The 25258-nt window shown below is 37.1% G+C and overlaps 1 protein-coding gene across 1 annotated transcript in view; it reads left to right on the top strand.

Moving 5' to 3' along the window:
- Positions 1–25258, top strand: part of TDRD1 (tudor domain containing 1) — a 39702-nt gene that overhangs the window by 8204 nt on the left and 6240 nt on the right. Inside the window, exons 3-22 of the mRNA XM_037496960.2 lie at positions 2210–2540; positions 4557–4615; positions 6963–7107; positions 8729–8834; positions 9632–9692; positions 10237–10341; positions 10574–10756; positions 11255–11398; positions 11910–12081; positions 13293–13376; positions 14869–15036; positions 15158–15265; positions 15765–15935; positions 17358–17600; positions 17976–18113; positions 19381–19491; positions 20475–20645; positions 22211–22486; positions 23007–23126; positions 24545–24661. Of these exons, the coding sequence (XP_037352857.2) occupies positions 2210–2540; positions 4557–4615; positions 6963–7107; positions 8729–8834; positions 9632–9692; positions 10237–10341; positions 10574–10756; positions 11255–11398; positions 11910–12081; positions 13293–13376; positions 14869–15036; positions 15158–15265; positions 15765–15935; positions 17358–17600; positions 17976–18113; positions 19381–19491; positions 20475–20645; positions 22211–22486; positions 23007–23126; positions 24545–24661 (3013 nt within the window). The remainder of the gene's footprint in view (positions 1–2209; positions 2541–4556; positions 4616–6962; positions 7108–8728; positions 8835–9631; positions 9693–10236; positions 10342–10573; positions 10757–11254; positions 11399–11909; positions 12082–13292; positions 13377–14868; positions 15037–15157; positions 15266–15764; positions 15936–17357; positions 17601–17975; positions 18114–19380; positions 19492–20474; positions 20646–22210; positions 22487–23006; positions 23127–24544; positions 24662–25258) is intronic.

The raw sequence follows: 25258 nt of genomic DNA, 5'->3' as shown, positions 1-25258 counted from the left end.
TGCTAGGTTTTCTGCTCCCCCAACCTTTGGGGGTGCTTTCTTATGCTGATTGCTTGAGGATTGCAAGGTTGGGTGATGCATCTTCAGACTTCAGGCTCAGTTGCCTAAGGAAAGGGGTAAAGGACCCTACTGGCCAAATCTCTCCCTGTTTTTCAGAAAAAGCACAGAAATTCCTGAGAAGCCCCACTCAGGAGAACTCTGATTCTTGTCACCCACTCAAGCTGGCAAATCAGAGGTTGAAGATGGAATTTAGGTCAGTTAACCAAACTGTCTGCTAACGTATCTATTTTTTTTTTTTTTTTTACTATTTGCCCCACTTTTAAAAGGTATTAAATGCATTCTCTTTTAATACTTATTTCCTGGTCTCTTTACTATGGGGGTGGGTAAGTTTTTAATTGTTTAGTCATATTTGCTGTCATATGTGATATTTTACCACTTTTAAAAATGATAATGAAAAAACAAAAACTTAAACCCTTTACCCCTCTGGTGTGGTGGTTGCAAGTTCAGTCTCCGGGATGCAGAATCTGAGATGGAGTTAGGTGGTAAACTTGGCCTGGATGGTAGTAGGTTATTGAAGTTCGTTGACGTAGGCTTTGTAGTCTAGTATATGCTCAGTGTTGGAGAAATGTACATCCGTAGTTGTATTGGGCCCTGATTAGAGCCAGTATGTTGTGAAATATTTGTCACTGAAATATTTGAAGTATTTGTCACTCACTGTCCGATAACTAGTGTCTAAGGCAGATGTGTCCTTACTGTAGACTGAATTTTCCCTCCATCAATCGGTTTTTGCTATATTAAGAGAAAAGCATTTCTGTTAGATTGAGTTTTTTTCCCTTCTGTAATTTTAAAGTTATGCATTGTTTCTGCTTTTTCTGGTGGTTACCTCTGTATTTTAATGCCGGTTCTTTGTATTTCTTGTGCAGAGTCTAGAGATAATCCGTAGTCATAGCCCTATTCAGTTTCCTCTGGAGATTATCTTCCGCTTGGAATATTCCCCATTATTTCTCTTGTGCTTCCTTTATTGTAGTTCTCAGTCTGATCCTTCATTTTAGGATCCCGCAGGGGTATGTTCTCTGGCAGCTGCAGGGTCTGCTGCACTAACTGCTCCCATCTGCAGGTGTGTGTTAGGGATCTTCACCGGATGTGGCCCAGGAAGAGGTCGCCACCTTTGAGTGTGACCGTGTATTTCTTTTATATTATTTCATTGCCTCTTCTCTTTTGTCATTGGATTAGGCTAGGCCTAATTTAAAGCCAGAAATGAGATGACAAATTTAGGACACCAAAAAGGAGGAATTTTCCGCCTTTATCTTGTACTCCAAATGTTAAGCAACATTTAGATACTGCTAGCTTCGACTCTGAGCAGTTTGAGAAGGCTAGGTAGAAGTTTTGCTGGTGATTTGTGACAAAGCCATAGGTCCCTACTTAAAAAAAGAAGAGTTGTTTGTACACATTTATCACTTCTGGGCAGGACACGGAGTATTCTTCAGGAGGAAAAGTACAAGTCAGCACAATGTCTGGCTAGAGGATTATCAGAAGCAATTTGCAACAACACATCTATTTTATTTTCAGAGAAAGGTACACACAAATCCCTAAAAACAGTAGATATAATTTATAATTTATGGGACCTCAGCTGGAGATTATCAAAAGCAAAGGACTTGGGAAAAAACAAACCCAAGGTGGGGGGGTCAGCTGAGGCCAGTTGTGGAGATGACTAGGCAGGAAGGCATTTCTCAGTGGAGAGCACAAGGCACTTGGGTAATTGGTTCCGCATGTCGGAACCCACAGCATGGTGTCAAGTAGAAGCAGGTGGGGATTCTGAGGGGCAAGACAGGTAGGTGATGACCTGATCTGAAAATAACCTCTGTTGTATTTCAGTATTAAGTTGTAGGCTCTAGCTTTGAAATATTTTAAACATGAAAGTCTCTTGTTTCAAAGCTTTCCAAAGTAAGGAATAGCGTCAAATTCTGAGAGTACTCTTGATGTGTCTTGAGTTACTGTTTGCCTGTTGTTGAATTCTGTTTGACTTTGGGTTTGTACTAAGCAAGTCTTTTTTTGTGCGTGTGTGTGCTTTTGGGTCAGACTTTTATATCACTGTCATGTCTGCTTTAGGGTCAATCGTGAGAACGATGTTACATGCACAGAAATCACCTGGGCCTGTAGTGCTGCTTCTGTAATTAAAAGTCGCTTTTTAAATGTTTTTCTTCTTTAGACAGCTCTGAGTGTTCAGTTGCCGCTTAGTATGATTTCAAGAACTAACGTGGAGACGTCAACTTGTAAAATGACAGAGCCATTTACCTTTGAGAAAAATGAGAGCAAGCTTCCACCACATGACTCTTTGAGAAGTCCTGGAAGGTATCCTAACCATCCTAACTTCAGGTTGAAAAGCCCAGAGAATGGAAGCAAAAAGAACAATTTTTTGCTTTGTGAACAAACCAAACAGTACTTGGCTAGTCAGGAAGACAATTCAGTGTCTTCCCACCCTAATGGCATCAGTGGAGAAGTGATTGGAGCCAAAGGAGACCGGATGGCATTGCCGATAGGTGAGTGAAAACTGTAGTTAGTACTTGATTCAAATGGCGTATCTTACCCTTTGTAAGTATACACAGCCACGCACCAGTAGCGTATTAACACAATAGCCAAATGATAACTACCTTACAGTGTGTGCATTTAAATATTTAGAAGGAAAAAAAAAATCACATACCAAGTAGACACCTGGGAAGAGAATATTTACAATGAGTTTTCCACCCACAATCAAAGAACTGTACTAAGAATGTAGAAAAGAAACACTGGCTTTTTATGGGTCATCTACAGAGTGTCCATTTTTTAAAAATACTTTGCAAATTTTATGCGTGTCATAGCTCATAAAGATCTACCTGGGACATTGACTTGTTTCATTTAATTTTTATTTTGTCATTCCTTTATTCCCAATTCTAAAAACCATTTTTTCAGGGTGTTTGGGCCCTCCTGGAACTTAGCCTTTGTGACTATACATGAGATGTGATCTTTTAAGACTGCAGTGATGCAGTCTCAGGTCACTGAGGTTTCCCAACAGGTCAAATCTTTTATCCTAATAATAATAAAACAATATTTGCCTTTTTTTCATTGTGTTGACTTTAATCTGATGGTGTTAAGAAAATGTGAGTAAATGCTGGGCCTTGTTAACTCAGCTGCAGGTGGGGCCCACGCCTGGGCACCAGTGTTCATGGAGTTTTTGTTGCTTTGCACTTGTACTTAATGCAAAAACTCAAAAGGCCAGTCTCACTTTAGAATGTCGTTGATGAAGCAAGTGGTAAGAATTAGTACTAAATTTTTACCCTTTGTACAGGTATTTTTAGTATTTTATTTAACAAAATGGGAATTATGTCTCACTTCGGCACACTGAAAAATGGAAGGCAGGGATGTGAATAGTGAACTGAATTTCAGCTGAATGGAAACTTTTTTCTTGGATCATTGTATTTTCTTGAAAAGAATGACAAATGATGGTATTCAGACTTAGAGAGCTTGTAATCATTTTCTTAAGAATGAACAATGTGAGCCTGTCACTTCAAGGAAAACAGCTCACTGTGGTTTGTAGCTGATGATAAAATTCAAGTAAAAATGACAACTTCAGGAAACATCTGCATCTCTCAGCTTGACAGCTTCCCAATACTTAAAATGCTTTCTGGTGGGGTAGTTGGTGATAGTAACCACCTGATTTTTTTTTTCTTGCTATTGTGCAGTGTTTTAACATGTAGATCATCTGTGTTTCTCAAAATTACTCAGTCTTTGCCAAATGACCAAGTCCTGATTTTGCCTAGTCTTGGCATGGGTAAAATCTATTCAAAGTGCAAGATAAACCAATGGATTCTAATGTACCAGTATGAAAACTTTCTTGATAAGGTTTTATATTCCACATTGTTATTAACCCTTAAATTACTCCTTGAGTTTCTTTGTGCTAAGAAGTTTCACAGTTATGTGAGGTGGCCATTAAATATTTCTCCTTTCTGCAATCATATATATCTGGGTGAGTCCAGATGTACTTCAGATACATCAATGAAACAAATAAATCGCAACATAGTGAATGCACATGCAGATAAGCAATTTCAACTGTCATTGGTTAAGCAGACTATTAGAGAATATTAGCGAAAATGTAAAACTCATTCTTCCACCCTATTTTTTCCTTTTGGAAAATGTAGTTTTTTTTTTTTTTTTTAAAGAAACTGTCAACATGTAATACGTTTAAAAAAATTAAATTCTCAATTTTCATTATAAAATTTATAAATTTATATTTTTAATTTCTAATAATAGTGAATATTGGTAGATGAAGAAGCCTGAGAAATAGGTTGGGGCCTTTGGTGAATGGCCCCATTCACCAAATGGGGCCACAAGTCAAGGAAATTTCAGACAAAATCCTAATTTTTCCTTAGGAAAAGTAGGATGTTGCTTATTTATAGTGCAGCTTTGAGACCATTATACTGTAGCTTTAATATATGACTGTTACCTAATTATGGTATTTTATACTTTCAGCAATAAGGTAATATTTGGCTTTTATTAGGTATTATGTTTTTCCTCCCCAGGAAACTCAGTGTCACCATTAAATGTTGGAAATAATTCACCACCCAAAGAAATAAATAGTGTAAGTTGGGTTTTTGGTTATTTGGGGGAAAGATTCTAAATGTATTTTTGTATTGTGTTAATAAGGAACTTGTTAAATTTGTAGATTTTAGTCAAGGTCAAACTTCTTTTTCTTTAATTTAGTGCCTCTAAAAACCCAACACCTTAAGTACTTGTGAAAAGATGTACAAATGATGTACAATTCTAAGAAATAGAGATCTTGTGTAGCCCTCATCCAGATTTTCCCTATGATAACATGCAGCAGAACTGTGATGTGTTATCACCACTGGGAAATTGGCATTGACACAGCCCAAATACAGAACATTCCCATCAGTACAGGGATGCTGTACGTGCTTTTTTTTTTTTTTTAAGATTCATATATTTATGCATACAAAAGCTGGGGTGTAGGCCAGAGGTGCGGAGGGGCGAGAGGATTCACCAGAGACAGAGTAGGGAGCAGAACAAGCAGATGTACTGAAATCCACTGCTGAGGGGAACAGCAGGTGAGACAGGAGAGGTCTGCTGCGCCATGTGGGTCAGGTCTCTGGCTATGGATCAGACTCAGGCCATGACGGTGATAACACTGAGTCTTAATCCCTAGGCCACCAAGGAGGCCCACAAAAGAAAAATCTTGCTAGGATTTTGATAGGCATTGCATGAAACCTATATATCAATTAGAAAATTATTGGTATCTTTGCTGTGTTGAATCTTCCAATCCATTAACACAATATTCTATCCATTTATTTAGTTCTTTGATTTATTTTGCTTTGTGGTTTTCAACTTATAAGCATGTGCTTGTTTTGTTAGATTTACCCCTAAGTTTTTTTGTTGTTGAGTGATTGTAAATCCTATTAGTTTTTTCATTTTCTTTTAGTTCAACGTATTTGAACTAAGACTTCCTCTTTGACTTGTGATTCTGTTTGTAAATTGTGGTGTTGAGTTTTTCTGCATTCTTGCTGATTTTCTGTCATATTGCAGCTCTGTTGTTTGCTGCATACACATTTGGGATTATTATATATTCTTGATTGGTTGACTCTTTTGTCATCACATAATTTCCCTCTCAGTGTCTGCTAATTTTCACTCCTCTTTAATCTACTTCATCTGATATCAAAATAGCCATTTTGGTTTTCTTTAGATTTTTTTTTAAGATTTATTTATTTTTTTATACAAGAACCGGGGTACAGGCCAGATGTGCGGGGGAGGGGGTGAGAGGATTCACCAGAGACAGAGCGGGGAACAGAACAGGCAGACTGATGAAATACACTGCTGGGGAGCAGCGGGGGAGACAGGAGAGGTCTGCCCCGCCATGTGGGTTTGTTCCACAGCCGGTGGGTATGGAACCAGCATTGCAGAGGCTGCAGACAGTTCCACAGCACTGTGCTCAACAGTCTGCACCACCAGGGAGGCCTGATTTTCTTTAGATTAATTAATGATGACATTTCCATCCTTTTGCTTGCAGTCTATTTTATTTTGAATTGGGTTTTACTTTAGATGGCATATAGTTTGGTAATGTTTTCTAATCTACTCCAGCTTCTACCTTAGCCTGACCTGATCCCTCCCTAGCTAAGGGATTAGTGGCAAGATCAGATAGTGAGCAGGTGGGCAAGAGGGAGGAAGAAGGTAGAAGAGATTAGAGGTAGGTGGGTTTGGAGACATTCATTTCTGTTGAATGGTAGTCAAAGTCCTGATTGTCCGCTGGGCTTCCTCTTACACCGCCCAGGAGTGATGGTGTGGAAAGAGGGGCACTGGTTTCTGCCAGGTCAAAGTCAGGGCTCCCCAAGTAGTCTTCACAGGGAGAACTCACAGGGATGAAGCCCTGGCTCCCTACTCTGTTGCCTTTCCCTGACACTGCCCTGGGAGACTGGGGGTGCCTGGGGAAGGGGCAAGTCTGCATTGTCCCCACTCTGCTTCACTGGTGGGAATGGGGTCACAGTATTCTCTGTTCTTTCTTTGCTTTTCCTGGAGTAGAACAATTCCTGATGAGTTTTCTTGTCCTGCTAGGTTACCTCTTTTGTCATCTTTTAACTGGAGAGACGGGATTTTTTGTTGTGACTTATTGTCTGCATATCTGGGCATTTCTGGGTTGCTTGCTAGGCTGTCTAGCGCACAGTCTGTGATATTTGAGGCAAAATGAAAACTCAGGTAACTCGTTGCCACATCTTTCTTTGGCTCCCCAGACTCCGAGTCCATTTGCCTCTTTCACAGGTGTCTTATGCTTGTTTTACATAAGGCCAGGGGCTTTAGTTGTTCTTAGTGGAAGAAATAGGGGACAGTACATCTACTTCATCTTACCAGAAAAAGAAGTACCAAGTCTAATACTTTTTAAACAGATTATTGCAAGTTTTAATATTATTATCTTTTCTTAATAGAAGCCTAGCAATAATGTGCCTCCTGCAAAGTCAAAAAATATATACAAGTTGGTTGAGAATTCGTTGTCCATAAATAATCCAGCGCTCTTCAACTCCTTAGGACCGCCTGTTCGGTCAACAACTTGCCATCGCTGTGGCCTGTTTGGTAAGCATATTGCTCTCAGATGTCTGTCGGGTTATTCTACATATTTAAGGACTGTTTAAACCTATGCAGTACAAACGGAATAGTGCACATCCACCATATACTGATCTCTCAGCTTCAGCAGCTACTGCTATCCTGCCATTCTTTGTTCATTCATACCTTCCCAATTTTACTGCTTCTTTATGTGGTTATTATTTTTACATGCATTGAATTGTACAAACCCACACCCCTGTCGAGACTAAGAATATTTTCAAATCCTCAGAAAGGCCCTAATACACCTTGTAGTCACCTTATCCAGGACTTCCCAGAGGTATCACTGTTGTTTCATGAAAAATTAACTTTGCCAATTACAAAATCTTATATGAATGGAATCATATAGTATGACTCTTTTATAACAAGTTTTTTTCATTTAGCATAATATATTTAAGATTAATCCATGTTGTTGCATGTCATTAATTTTTTGTGTTTTGACACGTACTGTTCCATTGTATTATTAAACTGTTCAGATGCTCTCCAGGGGAATATTTTGCCTGTGTCCAGACTTTGGCTATTGTGATACAGCTGCCTGCACAGTCTTAGTGTGGACACATGCTTTTACTTCTCTTGAGCACATTCTGAAGAGAATTAACTGAGTCAAAGGGTTATTCTACATATTTAAGGACTGTTTAAACCTATACAGTACAAACGGAATAGTGCACATCCACCATATACTGATCTCTCAGCTTCAGCAGCTACTGCTTAATAAAGCAGTTTAATTCTAACTTGGTAAGAAACCGGCAAACTATTTTCCAAAGCAGTTGTCCGATCTTACATTCCCATTAGTAATGCATCCTGGTCACTCCATATCTTCGTCGACTTTTGGTGTAATCAGACTTTTCAATTTTAGCTTTTCTCCTGGGTGTTAGTGGGTGTCTCACTGTGCTTTTAATTTATGTCCCCTGTATCGTCCATGACCTTGAACAGTTTTTCATGAACTTACTAACGATGTGAATGCCTAGCTTCTTTGTCTTTGCTGTTTATTTTACGATGGGAAGGCTGAAGGTCAGCCTGTGTTTGTTGTTTCTTTATTAGCTTTTTTAAAAAGATGTTTTCTTCTGCTTAGACATTGATCTGGATGTTTTCAGTATTTTATATCAAAATATTGCTGGTTTTTTTCCCCCCTAAGTGTGATTCTCTTCATTGGTTTTTCTTTTATATTTGTTAAATGGCCCAAGGTTCAACCTGTCCAAGTCCACTTGTATAGTCTTGTTTTCATGAGGATAAAATTTTCCATTTCTTTAATTGTTCCTTTTATAATGTGTGTCTGGGGGCTACTTTAGGAAAGTCAGTTATGTTTTCAGTCTGTCTTCCCTCCTGTCATCTTTACACTCTTTCTCTGCATTTGGAGAGCACAAGCTGAATCTTAACTCTTCCTCATATACAGTGTAATTCTCTTCAAATAATGTTCTTGATGTGATTAATAGAATGGTGCTTAATATGTCAGGGTTTTTAAGATATCTTGACCTTGACATCTTATATTTGGATTAAATATAAGATAAATAATAAATATAAGATAAATAAATAAATGTAAGACAATAAATATTTGGCATAAAGCACTGAGGACGTGGCGGGCTTTGTTCTGCAGGATCCCTGAGATGCTCGCAGTGCAAGCAGACGTACTATTGCTCTATAGCGTGCCAGCGGAGGGACTGGTCCGCACACAGCATCGTGTGCAAACCCGTTCAGCCAAAGTCAGTGATTTTTTTTTTTATTCATTAGAGAATATTTAAAAATAAGGGGTTTTTGGATAATATAAAGTTGAAATCAGTTAAGCAGGCCATAGCTATGTAGAAGTCATTACATTTACTTACTGAGGTATAACAGACTGAATCTGAAGTGAAATAGGAGGTTTCATGAATATCATTAGATACTGAATATTAAGATTTAGGACCTTAAGTGGAATTTTTTAATGATCAGAGCTTTAAATGCCTTGCTGCTTTCATATATATATATATGTGTGTGTATATCTATATATAAATATACACACACATATATATCTTTTTTTTTTCTTACATCATTGTTCATTTTTGCACTGTATTTGATTTCTCCCCTCAGGTGTAGTCCCCATAATTTTACAGTGCCTTGCTTTTAATGTTGTAAAATTTCCTGAATTTTAATAGGGTAGACCTGACAGTTCATCTTGAGTTGTGATTTTAAAATACATTAATCTTACTAGCATAGTATTTTCCAGTTACAGAGTGTTTCAAATATACAACCTCATTTGATCCTCAAAACTCTGTTTTGGGTAGTATAAAGATCACCTCCATTTTTCCTTTCTGTTAGGCAGCCTTTGGTAGAAGCACAGAATAAGCCATTGAAGGAGCAGCGTTGGGTGGTTTGTCTTCATTACCACTGTGATTTGCTCTGGAACAAGTTGTTTCATACTTTTCTAGATTTTGTTGATTGCGAATTTAACATAAGTGGAATTTATGACCCCCTATTCTTGGTTTGGTACCTTCAAGTTTTGTAATCAGTTGCTTTATTGCAGTCTCAACAAAGCTGAAGATAATAAATCACCTTTTGAAACAAACATGGAAGTGAAGAACAAGGTATGGCATACTTACTTTAAAATAAAGGTATTTTGAATGACTCTTCTTTATTGAGTTACAAAGATCTGCAAGCTGGGTAAAATACTTACAACTCATCTTTACACCTCAGTAGTGTTTACTTGAAAACAGAGCTTCCTGTTGAATAAATCTGGACACTCTAGTGATTGGTTTGGAAACTGTAGCAGGGAGACGATCTTTGAAAATTGTTCATACCTAGCCTTTTTCCAAAAAGGATTTGTGTTGGCTTATCTTGGTGTAGGTAAAATCATTTGTATCACACAAATGGTGTAAAATCGTTTGTATCGCACAAATGGTGATTTGTGCTTGGTCAAATCAGCGTTGTCACCATCACACCTGATTGCTGGGGGATGCCTGTGCTGTGTACACTAACTGGACAGGGGGTTTAGTGATTCTTGAGGGAGTATGTTGTTCTCTACACTCTTTCTATTTCACACCTAAGAGTCAGGCTATTTCGGCCTCTATTTCAGCTAATAGGGGCCAAAGTATCATCAAATCATACTTGTCATGTGTTTTTTCAAACCAGAGTGACTACTCACTTGGAGTTACTAAGGAAGTAGCCAGTTGTGCTGATAAAATAATGTTTTGTGATTTGAGAAGTCTGCAACTCAGGAAAACCATGGAAATAAAGGTATTTGTTGTTTCCTATCTGTAGAGAGCCAAAGAACTATAGATTTTAATTGCCTTGTTTCTTGTTTTATTTCCTTTTTAAATTTAACTTCATAAAATAGCTATAAAATATAACATACAATTAATGAAATTGATCAAGAATTCAAGTGCAGAGCTGTATACTATTTTTTTGTGTCTTGTGATAGTTTGCTTGTGTTCTCAGTGAATTATTACATCTTTTCCATCTTTGAAAGGGCACAGTTACTGAATTCAAAAATCCAGGTGACTTTTATGTGCAGTTATTTTCTTCAGAAGTTTTAGAGTACATGAACCAACTGTCTGCGAGCCTAAAGGAAACATATGCAAACGTGGTGCATGAAGAAGATTATATTCCTGTTAAGGGAGAAATTTGTGTTGCCAAGTACACTGTTGACCAGGTAACCCCTGATGAAGTGAGTTACCTGATAAGATGTTTTCACTGACTTTGGTCATATCAACTTTACACCAAAGATGTTAATGACGCATCAGGAGGCTTAAAGTGAGACCTGATCACTCTAGTTTTCTCCCTCAATCGTCTGTCATTCCGGGTCTGTGCCATGCCCCAGCCTTCTGCTCTGTTGAAAGGCTCCCCAGTTGCTAGTTACAGATGGATTCCTTGTCTTAGAACTTTGTTTATTTGTGTAGCTAATGCATTCATGTGTGATCAAGTCTCCGGGGGCTAGAACAGCTTGAATAGTTGTGCACATTAAAGCAACCTAAATGTACTTTTGTAGGGATTTCTTAGCAAGATTCTTAAAAATTAAGTTACCTTACTAATTGAATACCTTGGGGCAGAAGGCTTTTCTTTGCATGTTCTGTAAATTGGTTGAGAGTTTTTTAGCCTAAAATTGTGAAATGCCATTTTGAAGCTGAGTATCATCATATTTCACTTTCAGACTTGGAACAGAGTAATAATACAAGATATTGATATGCTGCAGAAGAAGGTACAAGTCTTATATATTGACTATGGAAATGAAGAAATGATTCCAATAAACAGAATTCACCAACTAAACAGAAACATTGACTTGTTTCCTCCTTGTGTGAGTCTCTTGCTTTCTACATTCGTAATAGTGCTCCAAAGGAGTTGTTTTTTAATGTTTTGATACACAATATTTGCTTATTGTATTCTGCCATGGTTATTTTTAAAAGTACCTATTGGCATATTTTCTACCTTTAGATAAACACTGGCTTTCTTGGCTCCATTGTATTAGACCTTCTTTAAGCACTGCCTTAAGCACATCTTATTAATCTGTTCATTTAAAATAATCACCTCTATATTTACTACATTATTTGAAAGCAACTTGAATTTATGGTATATAACTAAGGGCTAATCTTTTGTGAATGTCTTAAAATTTCAAGTCCCAAAAGGAAAAGCACTGTGGATTGAGTACCAAGAGAGACAATTACACGTAAAGTTGTTCAGTTAGTACTTGAAGATGTTTGAAAATTTCCAGGAGGAGCTACATTGTATTTAAAAATCTTTATATAAGTAGTTAGAAATTACCATTTTCAAGTACTAACTTTTTTAGTAACTTCTGCACACTCTTTCAGGCCATTAAGTGCTTTCTAGCCAATGTTATCCCAGCAGAGGGAAATTGGAGCAATGATTGTATAAAAACTGTGAAATCACTGTTAATGGAGCAGTACTGCTCTTTGAAGATAGTTGACATCTTAAAGGAGGAAGTGGTTACTTGTGCTGTTGATATTATGCTGCCAAGTTCAGGTAAGAGCTCAATCATTCTTAAAGGAGCATTTAACATGTTAATTAGCCAAATAGAAGCATGAAGAGAAGTCACATTAATTTTACTCTGAAGTCATTCATACTGTGACAGAAAATGTGGTTTTGGGCCTGTGTTAGCATTTGGCCATTTGTCAGACATGACACAAATTTGTAGAATTGGGTGGATCAGAATGCTAGATGTAAATGGAGTCAGAGTTCAGTATCTTTTTACTGTAGACATTGTAGTGTCTACTTTGATGTCTACTCTTGTATTGAGAAGTTCAAGAATTTCTCTGAATTCATCCATTTCTTATCAGTGCTTTTTCTTTGAACAGCCTTCACAGAACTGTATTTTGTTAATGTTCAGAAAATGGAAACACTTTGGAATCCTGTTCTCCCACTCTGTCTTTATGTCTGTTTGAAATGTAACTTTTTTTTTATACAAGAACTGGAGTACAGGCCAGAGGCATAGGAGGGTGAGGGGATTCACCAGAGACAGAGTGGGGAGCCGAACAGGCTTCTCAGAGTGTGCATGTTACTGCTTCTCAGCTCTATTGACTGCTCTTCTACTTTTAGAAATCCAGTGTTGCCTGGTGATTGGTAGAAAAGTCAGTTAATCATGATGTGAAATGAAATATAAAATATATATATTTTTAAATTTTCTGTGTAAGTTTTATTTTAATTAGTTTAATTTTAGTTAGTTTAATATTCTATATATGTTAGTTCTCATCAGTTAATCCTCATGCAAAATGAAATATACATATATTTTTAATTTTCTATATGTTTTATGTTATGACTTCAGCTTTTTGATATTATTTCCAAGAACTTCAAGTTCATGTAAATGCTGGCTAACCCTTGTTTCATTTACATTTTGAGGAAAAAAGTGATTTTCTGTCTTAAATTTATTTTTCTCATTATTGATGATCATTGTAAGAATGCCAGTGAGGTGATAACTAAATCTTTTGTGTTGCTTAGAATTTTTGAAATGTCTTCTTTTTACTGAATTTTCTGTAGTTGTGGGAATTTTTCCTCAATTTTTAAAACTGAGCATTACTAAACTATATCTTGCGCACAGAAACTGGTGAAAAATATGCCAGTGTATTAGTAGATATAATCTACAAATTGTATGATTATGAACTCTTTTTTTATTTTGCTTTTCCTTTACCTCTTGGTATAATATCTCAATGGAGATATATTTTCTTAATCATTCTTAGGAAAACCCTTAGACCATGTGCTTGTAGAAATGGGGTACGGCTTGCAATCAAAGGAACAAAACTCTAAGCAAAGTGCAGATCAAAGTAAGTATACATATTAAAGTAACAGTGACTTCAGTTATTGAAGAATGTCTTTTCAACTAAACAAGAAAAGCACGACTGTCACATTGTCAGACTTCATGGAAATGATGACCAGTTTATGTTCTTTATATAGGAAAGATGATATTTTTTCATTTAGTAATATATTGTTCCTAATCGCAAGCTCCCCCTTTTCCTTCCCTGTTTTCCAGATTAGTCCTTGACCTGATAGTTAGTTACCAGCAGTTACAAAGTGCTAAAAAGGATAGTTTGAGTTGAGGGATTTTTAGTTAACATTTCTTTAATTTGTTTTTCTTCTTTATTTGGTTAAGTATTCCAGTAATAATAAGTAGGGCTATATAATTCTCTGTTCTAGGAGAATGGCGTTTCTTCTTAAAATTTTACTCATTATTTGTGTGAGTGGTTTCTCATTTAGTGTTAATGAGAACCCAGTAGTTTTTTGCTATCAGCATTTTACTTTGTTACTGTCTAGTCTTAACGTGTTGTGTTTCATAGTGTGCTTTCTCCTCTGCCAATTACTTTACATGTAGATATACTTTATTGTCTCAGTCACTCATCCAGAGATGATTGCCCGATTAGTGTGCTGTGATTAGACACATCCTGTCGCATAAACTCCAACCATCCTTAAGGCTACTTTCTCCCTCACTTTTCGTCGCTTGCTCTTTCAGTATAATTGGTTGCATAATCTTTATTGATTATGCTTCTTAAAAATCCTTTAATATGTCTTTTTTCCCCTTTTCCTACTATCATTTTCTGAATTCAAGAATCTTCATCATTCATGGAAAAATGCAACAATATTCTAATTATATCTTTTGCCTTCTCTGTTCTTACAGTACTGCATGTATGATAGCCCTAAAACATACAAATCTTGGTGTGGCAACTCTGCTGGGAAACTTTCCGTAGCTCTTTGCCCTCTAGAATAAGGCAGACACTTAATGGCCTAGTGGTAGTCATAGATGACAGCACAGTGCTGGTGGGGTCTTTGGGGAGAGTGTGGACTGAGGGTGATAGACCTGGGGCCTACAAAATTGAGTAATGAGTAAGGTGGCTAGTAGAGCATGGAGATGTTTCCAGAGCAACAGAAGGGTAAAGACTTCTAGGAAGGAGCCATTGGCAGTGGCAAGTGTTCAGGGGTATCCAGTGGGTGGAACAAAAGTCCAAGGCCCTGTGGAGGTGTCTCCGTGCTGGGTGCTCTGAGGACAGTGCAGACACTCAGAGGCTAGATTACACTATGGGTGATAGAGCAAGGGCAGATAGAGTGGGAGCCTCTGGGATAGCATCTGGCCCAGACATGGAGAGACACCTTTTCAAAGTGATTCCACAAAGAACAGAAAATAGCTGGCCTGGAATCGAGAGTATGCCCTGGGGGTGAAGTACAGCATGTGTTAAGGCCTAAAGATGTATAAAAGGAGATGGTTGGGGCTTAAAAACTGGCATAATGAAACCAAAAAGGCTTATTTTTCTCTTTACTGATAAGGTGATCCTGAAGATGTTCAAAAAATGACAGCTGAAAACAAAGTTGTTATCGACAGAAGTGACCTAATCCCCAAGGTGTTAGCTTTGAACGTAGGTGACGAGTTCTGTGGGGTGGTGGCGCACATTCAGACCCCAGAAGACTTCTTTTGCCAACAACTGCAAAGTGGACGTGAGTACATTTCCTTTGTCAGTGCTATCAAGATAACACTCTTTTAGAGACTTGGCTGCAAAAATGAGGATAATGTGTAGATACGTATTTCTTTTGTTGAAGATGTGATCTATATCTACAGATAAGCTCGCTGAACTTCAGACATCCCTCAGCGAGTACTGTGGTAAAGTGTCTCCACGCTCAGATTTTTATCCAACCATTGGTGATATCTGCTGTGCTCAGTTCTCAGGTAAGAGGGGTATTGCTGAGATTCTTCACTTACAACTAAGCAGAAAGTTGAAATAGTAGTTTGCACTGGGGCGCTACATTTGAAGCTTGATACCACTTGCATTTTATGTTAAACTGAAAGCACGTTAGGGAAGATGACCTGTGAGGGTCACGCAGAGAATGGGGTGGTAAAGATTTTTATTGTTTTTATCAGCCCTGTAGTTTGATCAAGATCTTGTGGAGTCACATGACCAGGGTATGTTCCCTGGCTGAGGAACTGGCACTGGGGAGACAAGAAATGTGATAATAACCACCAGTGGCTGAGTAGTTTGTTAGGTGTGAATGTGGCATTTTGGGAGGTGAGGACTTCTGATAAGCAAAAGTAGCAATGTTGAATAAAGCGTATGTGGTTCAAAAATTGATATTATGTTAAAATCTACAGTTGAGCATTTTAAATTTGGGAGAAAAATGTTCCCATGTAAATTGGAAAGTCATTTAAGCCTGAAGCTCTCCTTTTTCAGAGGATGATCAGTGGTACCGGGCCTCCGTGTTAGCTTACGCTTCCGAAGATTCTGTGCTGGTCGGATATGTGGATTATGGAAACTTTGAAATCATTAGTCTGACAAGACTTTGTCCCATAACCCCAAAGTTGTTGGAATTGCCAATGCAAGCTATAAAGTGTGTACTGGCAGGTAAGAAATTTTTAGGATCCCCATATTCTTAAAATACTAAACTCTAAAGTAGGGACATTAGAATTGAAATTTAACTATTGAGGCGATAAAGGAATGTGTTCAGACATAATTTCTTAGTACAAAACTAATCCTTAAAAATGATTACAGATGACTGTTTTGCTTATGTATTAAAATAAAATTTAATGATTCTCTGGCCTAAAGTTGAATATTCTTTTTTGCTATTTCTACAGCCTACATTATAAATATTGTATAAGCCCATTAACTATATGAAGTATGAGAAAATTTGCTTGTAAAAATATTAAGAACATTATGATCACTGTGATCATATCACTAGGAGTTACTATAATATTTGTCTTTACTGGCACCAGGGACTTCTTTCCCGTCAGTAAATTGGCTTCTACAAGCTTTATTCAGATGTACCTTACTAGCATCCATTTATCAGAAGGATATTTTAAAGTTCTTTTAACTACATTTTACAACCTATCCAAGGCCACTTCCTTAGGCTTGGTTGCAAAATACAGCCACGTATCAATCAATATATGTTGGTAGGAGGGATGGAGGGTGCAGGTGGCTGTGTGTCTCTTCCTGTCTGTGATACATATTTTGGTTGTTCTCCAGAAAGAAGTTTATATGCTTACCAAAAATGTAGGGAGGAAGTCAGTTTCTGCACACATTGGTGTACTAAGTAGATATTTCTGTATTTCATTTTGGCCAATTTGCTGAGTTCAAAATGAAGTCATTGCAATTTTCTTGATACCAGTGAAGCTAAACCCTTCTAAAATAAATTACATGGCTTTTATATTTCATGAACTATGTATAAACTTGGGGTTGTTGATTTGCAGTTGCCCTTTTCAGAAGTGCTACAAATGATTCATGTATTTATTTATTCATGTATTCATGCCATCATTTCTTCTTGGATTGTTTTATACCTCTTGATTTCCTAACAGTTTTATTAAGATACAATTTACATATCACAAAATGAACTTTTAACAGGGAAACAAACAGTTCCCTTGTGGGACTTGTATAAAATTCAGTGATTTTTATTAGAGTTACTTATTTGTACAAGAATCATCATAGTCCAATTATAGAACATTTCCTTCATCCCCAAAAGATGTCTTGTGTCCATTTATAGTCAATCTCCCTTCTCCAGGCAGCTAATAATCTACATTTCTAACTTAATAGATTTCTGGATATTTCATACTGGTAAAATTGTGATGCATTTTTAGATAGAAGGATAGATAATTTCTGCACATTTTTTCTTTGTAATTTTGCCTTCATTTTCACGTTTATAAAATCCTCCTCAGGTGGAGCCTTTTGGCTCCAGTGTTTGTCATGGATTACTTTAATTTTGAAATTAGGAGCTTGATTCTAAATACTTGCTATAAGAAATATTTTAACATTCTTTTCAAAATTCTTTGCTAGGAGTAAAGCCATCATTAGGAATTTGGACTCCAGAAGCTATTTGTCTGATGAAAAAAATTGTACAAAACAAAATGGTCACAGTTAAAGTGGCTGAAAAATTGGAAAACAGTTCATTGGTGGAACTTGTAGACAAATCAGTGACACCCAACATCAGTGTGACAAAAGCTCTCATAGACGCAGGCTTTGCCGTGGGGGAGCAGGGGGCAGCAACAGATAAACCCAGTGACGTGAAAGAAGCCAGTGGTAAGTACGATGCCAACCAGATAATGCCCGTGTTCAGGTGATTTTGTGTGTGTGTTGATTCTCATACTGCAGAAAGAATTGATAGTTGAGTATGTGTCATCTTTAAAATCAAGCATTCATCTAAATATATCAAAGTAAGGATGAGAATGGAGAATCTGGCAAGAGTGTTGTGAGTTACTGCCAGCTGAAGAACAGTTATCTGAATTTGAAATATGAAAGTCAGTGAAATGGTTAATTGTAACATTGATTGACTTTCTTATAAAGTCACCAAGAAAGTCATTAAAATTTCAGTTCTTCAGTAATAGACTGGGCAGCAACTTCACCTCCCACCCTCACTTTGCCCCTTTGTTTTGCAAAATGTTTTTATGTTCACAGTTCCCTTGGGTGTTGAAACAAAAGTAAATCCATTGGAGTGGACATGGGCTAAACTTGCTGTTGACCAAACAGTAGACGTTGTGGTCTGTGTGCTGTATAGTCCTGGAGAGTTTTACTGTCATGTGCTTAGAGATGAGGGTAAGAGGACTTTTTTCTCATTTATTTCTTTTACTAATACATTGCTGCAGAGAAATCAAATTGAGTTTACTGGGTAATAAAGTACACTCTTTCCTAGAAGGAACCATGTAGGAATTTGTAAGTAGACCCAAGAAAGATTTGGTGGTACTTAGTTGCCATTTATTCCATTTTAAGCTATTATTTTTATTTTCAACAATTTCCCTTTACATTTAAGCCCATTTAGAATTCATAGAATGTCTGCTAAATTCATTTTTGAAAGTTAAATTGTTGATTTCACTGAAGTTTAGCAGACATATAGAATAAATCCACAAGTAAAAGTGCAGAATAACAAGTTATCCACAAAAAACAAAGCGTTAGTATGACCAATTATCACAGTCAAAAAATACAACATTTTCAGTAACCCAGAAGTTTCTTTCATGTCTCCACCCACCCCTACCCTTTCTCTCTTTCAAAAGTAAATATTAAGGACCTCCCTGGTGGCGGAGGGGTCATTCTCAACCCTATCACTTCGAGGGCCTGAGTTTGATCCCCGGCCAGGGAGCTACCCACATGGCACAGCAGACCTCTCCTGTCTCACCTGGTGCTCCCCTCCACAGGGTATCTCAGTAGATCTGCCTGTTCTGTTCCCTACTCTGTCTCTGGTGAATCTTCTCATCCCCCACACCTCTGGGCTACACCCCAGTTCTTGTATTCATAAATAAGTAAATCTTTTTTTTAAAAAAAGTAAATATTAATCTGCCTTCTAATGGCATAGATTAGTCTTTCCTGGTTTTGAGCTTTGCGTACATGGAGTGATTGAACCAGCCCTCTTCTAGGCCCTCCTGCTTTTCCACACTGTGAGATCAATGCATCATTTCTGTATGTAGCTCTTGTCTGCATGGTGTTCCACTGTGTGGATATACTGCAAATTACAATTCCTTTCTACTTTTGTACATTGGGGTTGTTTCTAATTCTCAGCTACAAAATGATGTATGAGAAATCTTGTATAATTTTTTGCATTTCCATTCACTGTATACCTAGAATGACGTTATTGGCCATATTTGAAAAGTTAAGTGTGTTTTCCTCTTTGATTAATGAAAATCAAAGCGATTGTGACAGTTTTCAGTCTGAGAGTTGCAGTTGCTCTACCTCCTCACACTTTCTTTTCTTTGCATTTTGTTTGAGCCATTCTGATGAATAACATTGACTGTTAACTTTTCTAACTTCAACAGAAAGTCACTATTTTGCATTTTAAGAAAATATTAAATGCTGTGTATTATATTTTCAGCTTTAGAGAAACTCAATGAGTTGAATAAATCACTAGGAGAATTTTGCCAGCAGAAGTTGCGTACTGATTTTAAGGCAGAAATAGGACAGCCTTGTTGTGCTTTTTTTGCTGGTAAGTTGTAGTTGGTGAGAGTTTGACTTTATTAGAACCTTTTGTTCTTTGGCACTCAGCATTTATTTTTAGAGTTTATTTTCCTCCTAATGCTTAAGCAAATACTTTTTACAATTTAGATTCAGTGATGAATAGTTAAGGTAGCATATTTTTTATTGTCTATTTGTAATAAGGACTCTCCAAATGATACCCTCCTTACCTAAACTTTGTTAAACTTCAATAAATGCTTTTCTTTCCAGAATTTCTCATAATATTACAATAAATTTGATGACGCAATGACCTATTCACTGCACTTTCTTTGTTCTGGGAAATATTCTGCACATTCTTTGGTCATGCGGTGCATGTCTCTCTTAATATATTTGATGAAACGCTTAATTTCATTGCAAGAGTTTCCCTTTTTGAATATTATCTTGTCAATAAACACAACTGTGGTATTATAAGTCTTCCAGATTATAAATATGGGCAAGTGTAAGTGTTGATCTTTATCAGATGTAAAAGAGTGGTGCTATAAAAAATCTGGAGATAGGGCCTCCCCGGTGGCACAGCGGTTGAGCGCTGGGTTGCGAAGCTGCCCGCAGCCTCTGCAGCACCAGTTCGATCCCTGGCTGCTCCCCGGCCACCGGAGGAGGGTCCCACATGACGCGCAGACCTCTCCTGCCGCCCGCTGCTCCCTCTCCTGCCGCCCGCTGCTTCGGTCCCTCTGCCTGCTCTGCTCCCCGCTCTGGCTCTGGTGAATTCTCTCACCCTCCTGTGCTTCTGACTGTACTCAGTGCTTGTATAAATAAATAAATAAATCATTTAAAAAAAAAATCTGGAGATATTCTAAAAATGGATTTTAAAGATTCTCATCCTAAGGGTTTGAAAAACTAAAGGTATATCACTGAGGAAGGAGAGATTTATTAACTACTTTAGACAAAGTTTGTCTTTTTCGAGATCAGAGTTTCAGATGTTAACAGAAGGGAACTACCCTGTGTTGCGTCTAGGTGATGGTAATTGGTACCGAGCTTTAGTCAAAGAAATCTTACCAAATGGAAACGTTAAAGTACATTTTGTGGATTATGGAAACACTGAAGAAGTTACTTCGGATGAACTCCAGATGATCTCATCAAATTTTTTAAATCTTCCATTTCAAGGAATACAATGCTGGTTAATAGGTATGGTACAGAATAAGACATTTTCTCAACTCTTTTCTAATACTTAGAGTACTAAATATTGTTTGTAATTTGCATATTTTGTGTAAGAAGATTCTACTTCATATTATGAAGTTTGTAATTATATGTTTGAAGCTACTGGCCAGAGTGTCTGCAGTGATGTCAAGGTAGGGAAGCAGCTGCTCTTCTATGCTGATGATGGGAGTGAAAACCCATGTGATTCTCTTCATGGCATTTTGCAGGACTCCTTATGTGCCTCAAATACTCAAACCTTTAGACTTAGCAACTTTTCTTCTGATAATATTTTATCCCAGAGAAATAATCATTGGGCTTGCACTCATTTAGCCTACAAGGAAATTTAATACAGAATAAGGCCTGACACTTAGAAAGTTCTATGTGTTTGCTGTTATCATAGTCATTAAAATGATGTTAAATATGTGGTATAGGTATGAAGAATTGCTCTTGGTTTCAGTGAATAAAGCAAATTATAAATGAGATGCAGGGTAGCAGTGTTTAACCAATTCTTGTTACTTACTAGTTGTGAGACCATAGGCAAATTATTTAAACTATGTTTTCATTTTTTCTCAAAAAGTCATTAAGGTGGTGAGAGAACAATGGGGACTAAAATGATGTAAGAAAAAAATTCAATTAATAAAATAATTTTAAAAATATAAAAGATGAAAAATGTAAAGCATATAACTGTGCCTGGTGTTATGTGCTTAATAGCTGCTATTATAAAAATTCCTTTGTAAAAGAAAGATAATATATGTGTATGTGTGTATTTCCATATGCACATAAAAATTGTGGAAGTATTGGGTACAAAAATGTAAACTAGTTGTCATGTCTGAAATCATATATGCCTTTTTTTTCTTTGTATGTTTTCTTTCTACTTAGGTTAAATATATATATCAGAGCATTGTTTTCAGAGACCATATTTTGTCAATGCTTCTTAAAATGCCACCCCCAAACCAGCAGCTTTCATATGAGAACTTGTTAAACATGCATATTTTCAGACCTTTCCCAGGAACTGCCACTCAATTGGAAACTGGGGTGGGGTCTGAGGTATGTTCGTGCAAGTCCTCATGGGTCAGATGCACATTCAGGCATGAGGGTCACTGGTATCAGCAGGAGGGAATAAACCAAAATTGTCCAAGAAAAATGATTTTTGACTAAGGAAGTTACAGTGACATTGTGCAATTGTCATCAGAAAACTGTCCACAAAAAAAAAAAAAAGTGTATGGTTGACATTTTCTGCCAGCATAATTTAGTGGCATCGTGGCTATAAAGAAATAATCATCTGATTTCTGAAAGAAATAATCATCCTATTTTTGCCAAGGGAAGATAGGTTAGTAGAGAAAGTAAAGAAAGCTCCAGAGCCTCTGAAACTTGAGCAGTGTTATTTACAAATGCAACATCAATAGTAACTTGGGCACGGAGGCAGGACATAGACACATACTGAGTATCGCTGACCCACATGGTGTGTTTGGCAAGACCCCAGTGCTGGATGTTCCTGCAGCAAAAATGCGCTTTGGACCCAGGATGCTCTTTAATGCTGTTCTTATTTGCAGATGTCCAGCCTGGAAATGAACACTGGTCTAAAGAAGCCATCGCGAGATTTCAGATGTGTGTTGCAGGCATCAAACTCCAGGCACGGGTGGTTGAAATCATTAAAAATGGAGTGGGAATTGAACTCACTGATCTTTCCACTTCTTATCCCAGAATAATTAGTGATGTTCTCATTAATGAACATCTGGCTTTAAAATCTAGTTCGCCACAAAAAGACTTGCCAAATAACAGACCTGTTTATAAACATGATCTTCAAATTGACACCCCAGGGCTTCAAGGTAAACTTTTAAAACATTTGTTTGATATAAGTAGATGTTATCCTTTGTTTTCAAACACAACGAAATTTTTTCTCATCCTCGGTTACACAACTTTCCTATAGAAATAGTTCTGTGGGACTAAATTAATAGATTGTTCAAGCTAACATAAATTTACTGAAACAAGCACGTGTTCACCTTTAATGTCGTCACTTAGCAGCTAAACTTGCATCATAACAGCTTTCTATCCCCTGAAGTTTGAATAAATTTTAAGAAGCATATTCAGTATACCGGAAATGGAAATAAACTACAGGCGTGCAGTCAAAGGATTCTCAATGGAGTTGCATGTGTTTTTTTTTTGTATGCCAAAAAAAAATCCCTCAAATTGAAAAGAGCATTTTCTGAAAATAGATTTTTCTTTTGAGAATTGAGATGATTGATAATCAGTTGTTGATGAATAAATCATTGGGTGAATAAATATATTCCTGGTGAAAGATACTAAATTTGTTGTGTTTCATGCGAAACTTGTGTTTTGTGTTTTCAGTCATCTCCTCAGCTGATCAGTGGAGAACCGTAGAGCTGCCGATTAATAAAACTATACAAGCAAGCATATTAGAAATCATAAATCCACACTTGTTCTATGCCCTCCCAAGTAATATGCAAGGTAAGAAACCAAAATTTGAGGCACTAACGTTCATCTTTTTAACTGTCTGGTGAAAAGTGCCTGTCTGACCCGCTTAGGGAGTGAGCGGGAGAAGAGTGATGATTTTTGTTTCACTCACAATTTTGGAGGAGGGTTGATCATAATGACCCTTCAGGCAAATTTAGTTGTAAACAACAGTGTGAACAGGAGGGGAACGCCCTACGTTCTGCACCTGCTCGGCCTGGTCTTGACCTTCTAGTTTTTTTTTTTTTTTAAAGATTTATTTATTTATTTATTTATACATACATACATACATACATACAAGCACTGGGTACAGTCAGAAGTGCGGGAGGGTGAGAGAATTCACCGGAGCCAGAGCGGAGAGCAGAACAGGCAGACTGACGAAGCACACTGCTGAGGGGAGCAGCGGGCGGCAGGAGAGGTCTGCGCGCCATGTGGGACCCTCGATGGGGGCCGGGTATCAAACCGGCGCTGCAGAGGCTGCAGGCAGCTTTGCAACCCAGCGCTCAACCGCTGCGCCGCCGGGGAGGCCCACCTTCTATAGCTTTTAAAACAAAACAGTGTCTTTAGTTGTGGTTTAATTTCTGACTTAATATATATGCTGTATATATTGAATTGTATTTACTAAGCTGACCTCTACATTCACTTAAGAGAATTAGAACTGAAACTTTTAGAAGCATTGAAAGACTGCTTTGTTACTCGTGTGTAATCCTACTGTTACTATAGCTTAGAAACTTGGACCCAGAAATGTTTTACACTGGACCTAATAGGAAAGAAAAGTATCATGTTAACTTTAATTTTCCTTTTTTATTGCATGGAAGTTTACAATTTACTGCATCTCTTTGATGTATTTGAGTTTATCCTTGTAGTATCAGAATGTGAATTTGTAGTGCAAGTTTGGGTAGTGGCTATTCAAAATCACTGGCAGATACTTTAGGGCTAAGTAAATGAACCTTTGTTTCCAGTTGCCAACCAGAAATTGTGGTGATACCATTAACTGCTCTTAAGTTTAACACCAACATTACAAATAGTTGTTTTTGCTCTGTATAGTAAAAAGCAAGGTACAGGATTATGTGATCCTGACAACAATGTATGTATGATATGATGAATTGGAAGTACTTTACTGTGACATATTACTGAAAAATTGCAAAAGTACATACAACTTAATACGTTTTCATAGAGTAACATAATAGTATGGCCACTCAACCAAGAGACTTCCTTCTTACCCCCTCCTAGTATTGCTTCCCTCCAAGGTAACCAATAGTGGTATATCTGTTTTTAAAATATAAATGTATATTTCAATACACACAGATTTTTTTTTGAGTGGTTAGATTTGATATTTTTATGTACTTGTAAAAGAATAGCATCAAAAATTTCTCAAAAGATTTTTTTACTGTATTTGTTGTACTGTATTTTAGAATATCAGGAAAAACTGTATATATTGACAGCTGAATTGTTAGAATATTGCAATGCTCAGAAAAGTCCATCACCCTACAAACCAAGAATTGGAGATGCGTGCTGTGCCAAATACACAAGTAAGATTCTTTCATGTAAAATAGTAAAAAGAAGCTATTTTATCCGTTCTCTTTTACATGAGGTTATATGGGTAATTGCTTTAGAGATACATTTTATTTGGTTAGGTAGCTACATTAAGAAAAACAAAGTCATGGGTTTAATTGATGTGTGTCATTCAGCTTTTCTGTTGAATAGCCATAGATTATATTTAGGCAAGGTTACAGGTTGATACCTACAAATCTGTTATACTTCTAGATAACCAGGTCCAAATAACCACACTTTATATGGCAGGTCAGTAATATTTACATAGAGAGGAATTGCAAGTAATTTATAGGACTCTGTGAATATTCTAAAAGAATAAATTGTCTTAGGGAATCTGACCAGTTGAATCAGATGTATTTTAACATTCTCCTATTTAATATTTCATATAAATGACCTTTTTCTTTGCTATTGGCTAGAATATATTGGCTAGGAATTTTGATAACTATACATACTTTGAGGTGAATTTTCAGGACTGGAACACCTGAATCAAAGAATGTAAATAGTTTTACAAGCTATGGAAGCATGCTTCTCTCTGGACCTCTTAGAGAAATGTTCATACGTGCCTGAAGGGTGGC

The sequence above is a fragment of the Talpa occidentalis genome, unplaced genomic scaffold, assembly GCF_014898055.3.
Source record: "Talpa occidentalis isolate TD23 unplaced genomic scaffold, MPIMG_talOcc4v2.1 talOcc4.8, whole genome shotgun sequence".
Classification (NCBI taxonomy): Eukaryota; Metazoa; Chordata; class Mammalia; order Eulipotyphla; family Talpidae; genus Talpa; species Talpa occidentalis.
The sequence above is the reverse complement of the archived record's forward strand: the minus strand, read 5'-3'. Positions and strand labels throughout refer to the sequence as shown.